This window comes from Salmo salar, chromosome 16 (genome assembly GCF_965601325.2).
Source record: "Salmo salar chromosome 16, fSalSal1, whole genome shotgun sequence".
Lineage (NCBI taxonomy): Eukaryota > Metazoa > Chordata > Actinopteri > Salmoniformes > Salmonidae > Salmo > Salmo salar.
In genome coordinates this window covers 81,854,001-81,860,000 of record NC_138306.1, presented here as the reverse complement: position 1 = coordinate 81,860,000, position 6,000 = coordinate 81,854,001, and the positions used below count along the sequence as shown (strand labels likewise).

Sequence of the window (6,000 nt, the reverse complement as noted above, 5' to 3'; positions counted from 1 at the left end):
GACTCTCTCTCTCTCTCTCCCTCTCTCTCTCTGTCTCTCTCTCTCTCTCTCTTCTCTCTCTCTCTCTCTCTCTCTCTCTCTCTCTCTCTCTCTCTCTCTCTCTCTGTGTTCGGACTCCCGAGTGGTCCAGAAATCTAAGGCACTGCATTTCAGTGCTAGAGGCATCAGTACAGACCATGGTTCGATTGCAGGCTGTATCACAACCGGCCGTAATTGGGAGTCCCATAGGGCGGCACATAATTGTCCCAGCATCGTACGTGTTAGGATTTAGCCGGTGTAGGCCGTCTTTGTAAATAAGAATTTGTTCTTAACTGACTTGTCTAGTTAAATAAAGGTTAAATAAAATTAATAAACACTTTCTCTCTGTGTTAATGACTCTCTATTTGGTACAAACGTACACACACATCCTCCAGTAGTGCCTTTGGCCGTAGTGGCAGCTGCCAGTTCACCAGAGAAGGTGTTTGATGGGTGGAAATAGGTGCTTGTAATGAGGTGTCATGTCCAGTGGAGAGGCTAGAGGGCTAAAGGGGATGTGTCAGAACCTGATAACCCCTGGAGCACCATGGAAGCCACCCTCCTCCTCTACCCAGGCATAGCAGCTGGGAATCGGAGTCAGCAGGGGGGGTGAGGGGGTGGTTGGTGGTTGAGGTGAGGGGGTAGGGGGCTAGGAGTGGTGGTTGGGTTGAGGGGGTAGGGGGCTATGTGTGGTGGTTGGGGTGAGGTGGTAGGGAGCTAGGAGTGGTAGTTGGGGTGAGGGGGTAGGGGGCTAGGAGTGGTGGTTGGGGTGAGGGGGTAGGGGGCTATGTGTGGTGGTTGGGGTGAGGGAGTACGGGGCTAGGAGTGGTGGTTGGGGTGAGGGGGTAGGGGGCTAGGAGTGGTGTTTGGGGTGAGGGAGTACGGGGCTATGCGTGGTGGTTGGGGTGAGGGGGTAGGGGGCTATGTGTGGTGGTTGGGGTGAGGTGGTAGGGAGCTAGGAGTGGTAGTTGGGGTGAGGGGGTAGGGGGCTAGGAGTGGTGGTTGGGGTGAGGGGGTAGGGGGCTATGTGTGGTGGTTGGGGTGAGGGAGTACGGGGCTAGGAGTGGTGGTTGGGGTGAGGGGGTAGGGGACTAGGAGTGGTGGTTGGGGTGAGGGAGTAGGGGACTAGGAGTGGTGGTTGGGGTGAGGGAGTAGGGGACTAGGAGTGGTGGTTGGGGTGAGATAATAGAGGGGCCATGGCTGTATTCACTCACACACAGGGACACACTCCATTCCACCCTCACACACTCATTGTTATTGCTGGTTTTCATTATTACCAGTGATGTCATCCACCACATGGGCACGGCCACCACTAATACTACGAAAGACCTGTAATATCAGAGGTAATGAGAAGACAGCAGTCAAACCTTCTGTAAAGGTCAATGAACTTCATTAGAATTTATTTCATTAAATGGCGGTGGGATCGTGGAGAGCCGGTACTGTAGGTCAATGCCTTTGAGGAATCAAGTGTTTACCACCTCTCCAAGCTCTGTCATTGTCAAGGGTCAGGTCTGGAGCTCTCCACGGTGACATTAACATCTGTGCTCTCTCCCCCTGCTCCTTTCTCTCTCTCCACGGTGACATTAACATCTGTGCTCTCTCCCCCTGCTCCTTTCTCTCTCTCCACGGTGACATTAACATCTGTGCTCTCTCCCCCTGCTCCTTTCTCTCTCTCCACGTTGACATTAACATCTGTGCTCTCTCCCCCTGCTCCTTTCTCTCTCTCCACGGTGACATTTAACATCTGTGCTCTCTCCCCCTGCTCCTTTCTCTCTCTCCACGGTGACATTAACATCTGTGCTCTCTCCCCCTGCTCCTTTCTCTGTCTCCACGGTGACATTAACATCCGTGCTCTCTCCCCCTGCTCCTTTCTCTCTCTCCACGGTGACATTAACATCTGTGCTCTCTCCCCCTGCTCCTTTCTCTCTCTCCACGGTGACATTAACATCTGTGCTCTCTCCCCCTGCTCCTTTCTCTGTCTCCACGTTGACATTAACATCTGTGCTCTCTCCCCCTGCTCCTTTCTCTCTCTCCACGGTGACATTAACATCTGTGCTCTCTCCCCCTGCTCCTTTCTCTCTCTCCACGGTGACATTAACATCTGTGCTCTCTCCCCCTGCTCCTTTCTCTCTCTCCACGGTGACATTAACATCTGTGCTCTCTCCCCCTGCTCCTTTCTCTCTACTTCACTTTCTCCTCATCCCTCTCTTTCCTTCTGTATCCCCTTTCTCCCTCTGTCACTCTCTCTCTCTCTCTCTCTCTCTCTCTCTCTTTCTTTGTCTCTCTCTTTGTTTCTCTCTCTGTCTCTCTCTCTCTCGCTCTCTCTCTCTTTCTTTGTCTCTCTTTGTTTCTCTCTCTCTCTTTGTCTCTCTGTTTGTGTGTCTCTCTGTCTCTCTGTCTCTTTTTAATTTTAAAATGTAACCTTTTTTAACTAGGCAAGTTAGTTAAGAACAAATTCTTATTTACAATGTAGATAAGTTGAATTGTGAGATTTATTTATATACATCTGTTTTTCTCTCTCTCTCCCTGCAGTTTGCCCTGGAACGGAGAACAAGTTGAGCACGTTGTCAGACCTGGACCAGCAGTACCGCACCCTGAAGAAGCATTATGAGAACTGTGAGGTGGTCATGGGAAACCTGGAGATCACCAGTATCGACCGGAACCGCAACCTCTCCTTCCTCAAGGTGAGTCCAGCTTGACCGCATGCTGCTGATAGACCATGGGTTGTTGTTGGTCAAAAATGAATGGTAGACATGAAGCCACCTGTTGCAGTCTGAAAACGTCATGAATAATGTGTTTATATCTCATCTATTGGCTGTTTATGAATCAAATGTTTTTCATTTCAGCACTGTATATTTTAGCAGATATTTTTATCATTGGTAAACTGGTGCTGCATAAAATGATCTACGGGCTGCACATGGGGAGAGAGGAGAGGACCCGGTGCAAGGATCGAGGAGGCCTGGAATAACATAATTTAAAAAACACATTTTTAATTTCTTTATTTTTATGAACTTAAAGCTCCCTTACTAGGCCTATCTCGGCACAGCATGGGTCCTCTCCTCTCTCCCCGGTGTGCCCACCTCCCCTGATGAAGTGTCTCAGAGCCCTCTGGTTACAGCCAGACCAGATAGGACAGGAAGTGGTGATGGTTATGACTATGATAATGATGATAATGACGATGATGACGATGATGACGACAATAACAATTACTATGATTCACTAGAACTTCTGACATTCACACCCATCCCACCATCCCTTCCTTCTTTCACTGAATCAAGAACAATTAACTAAATCAAGAACAATTAACTAAATCAAGAACAACGAACTAAATCAAGAACAATTAACTAAATCAAGAACAAAGCACTAAATCAGGAACAATGAACTAAATCAAGAACAATGAACTAAATCAAGAACAACGCACTAAATCAAGAACAATGAACTAAATCAAGAACAACGCACTAAATCAAGAACAACGCACTAAATCAAGAACAATGAACTAAATCAAGAACAACGCACTAAATCAAGAACAACGCACTAAATCAAGAACAATGAACTAAATCAAGAACAACGCACTAAATCAAGAACAATGAACTAAATCAAGAACAACGCACTAAATCAAGAACAACGCACTAAATCCTCAGACTGTCTAGTAATTGTGGGAAGACGCCTACAGGGAACTGAGTGATTGGAAGAGTTATTAGAGCTGTCAGTCAGACTGTAGGTTACACAGTGGTACCATGCTGTACTATAACTCGTATTACTATTATACAGCCTTTTATAAGGTTACACCTGCCAGTCACTGAGGGCAAAGAAACCCTGCTCGTTTGGAAGTTCAGAAGCTTTCTTTACCCCCAGATTTGCTCCTGAGTCACTTTGAGTCCTGTTCCTCTGCAGTGAAAGCTACTTAAACAACAGTTTCGGTCCCACCGTCTTTATTAGACTTGTCATACATTTGGTCACACTGAAGTTGGGCTCTGATATCAGCACCCTTCAGTCAGTCACTGCAATAACTTTAGAAGGATTAGCCCCTTTTTTAAAATTTTTACCTAAAATGACATACCCAAATCTAACTGCCTGTAGCTCAGGCTCTTAAGCAAGGATATGCATATTCTTAGTACCATTTCAAATGAAACACTTTGAAGTTTATGGAAATGTGAAAGGAATGTAGTAAAATATAACACAATAGATCTGGTAAAAGATAATATGAAGAAAAAACCAACTGTTCTTTTGTATTTTTTTTGTACCATCATCTTTGAAATGCAAAAGAAAGGCCATAATGTATTATTTCAGCCCAGGTGCAATTTAGATTTTGGCCACTATATGGCATCAGTGTATGTGCAAAGTTTGACTGATCCAATGAGCCATTGCATTTCTGTCCAATTTTTTTAATCAAGACTGCCCAAATGTGCCTAAAATTGTTTATAAATAACTTTTCATGTTCAAAATTGGGCACTCTCCTCAAACAATAGCATGGTATTCTTTCACTGTAATAGCTACTGTAAATTTAACAGCGCAGTTAGATTAACAAAAATGTAAGCTTTCTGCCAAAATCAGATATGTCTATGTCCTGGGAAATTGTCTTGTTACTTACAACGTCATGCTAATCGCATTAGCCTACGTTAGCTCAACCGTCCCGTGGAAGGGACACCAATCCCGAAAGAAGTTAACTTGCTTTGATGCAGCTGTTTTACAGATGAACTAAAAACTGTTGATGTTCATGAATGCTGCTGAATTTCTCCGACTGCTTTTTCCTTAACTGATTTGCCATGCTTTCTTTAGCTGATCAATGATTTGGTTTGGTGAAGCCCTCTGGAACTTCTGTAAATGTTGAAAAGGGATCTTAGAATTTAGAGCTGTGCTGGAACAAATATGGTTGGGTATAGTGGAAGTGTTTTAATGTGGATTTCAACAGAGATGCCATACCAACAGAGATGCCAAGCCTGGCAGGAGTCTGTGTAATGGAAGAAGGATAGAATGTGATACTGGTGACTGGCAGGCGGTGAGGCCCGGTGTCATGACTCAATCACCATTTATGACATTATTTGGTTGGCTGACCATCTATCACACTTTATCTGTGGCTTTCTCCGGGGAGGGACGTTCCAAAAGAACCCTGGGAGCACGGACGGACACCGTTGGGGGAGTGAAGACTGATGAAAACGTTTATTGACCAAATGAATGTTACTGTGTGAATTATATTTAAATTGTCATGTTCCGGATTCTTTCTGGAGTTCATAAAGAGCTTTGAATGTTGATATTTTATATTGTACTGTAAGTGATATGGATTTTTTGTTACAGAGAAACTGTTATTCTGTTGGTCGGACGGCAGACACTTCAAAGAGGAGCAACACGGGTGCATTCTTATCATACAGTGTGGAGCTGTGGTGGTTAGACTAGAGAATGCATGGGAGGTTTTATGCCTTTTGTTTAATGTTTGGGCCATACAAAGTGAGGTTAATTAGACGATGGGAGATACTGGGATTTGGCGCTCTTGGAAGAAGATAAGCTGGGTTTAAACTTTGATCATGGAGACATTGGTAAACCGATCTCATAGTAGTGAATTTTCTATGCTGTTAAGACTTCTATTTTGTATCCATTTCATGGTGAACATGTCTGGTACGTACCATTTGATAATCGTTTATTATTGCTTGACTGTAATTAATCTGATTACTTTTAAATGGATACGAACCATAATAATGTTCCATTAATTGGTGAATTATCTAATGTTATTCACAATACACATAGCATATATGCTTGGTCTCTAACTGTGGAGCTCTGAGCTAAGGTTAACTCAATCATTTAATGCTAGGACATTCATTGCAGGATATTAGCTCCTTGTCCCTTGGCCTCTAAAGGGGTTATTTGTTATTATAGTTTGGTCAGGACGTGGCAGGGGGTATTTGTTTTATATGGTTTTGAGTGTGTGTTTATGTAGAGGGGCGTTTTATTTATGTTTCCGGGGTTTTTGGTTTAGTTCTATGTTGTACA

At 44.3% G+C, this 6,000-nt stretch overlaps 1 protein-coding gene across 1 annotated transcript in view; it reads left to right on the top strand.

Moving 5' to 3' along the window:
* LOC106593673 (receptor tyrosine-protein kinase erbB-4) overlaps positions 1-6,000 on the top strand; it is a 478,474-nt gene that overhangs the window by 302,995 nt on the left and 169,479 nt on the right. The window contains exon 2 of the mRNA XM_082963037.1: positions 2,548-2,699. Coding sequence (XP_082819163.1) covers positions 2,548-2,699 — 152 coding nt within the window. The remainder of the gene's footprint in view (positions 1-2,547; positions 2,700-6,000) is intronic.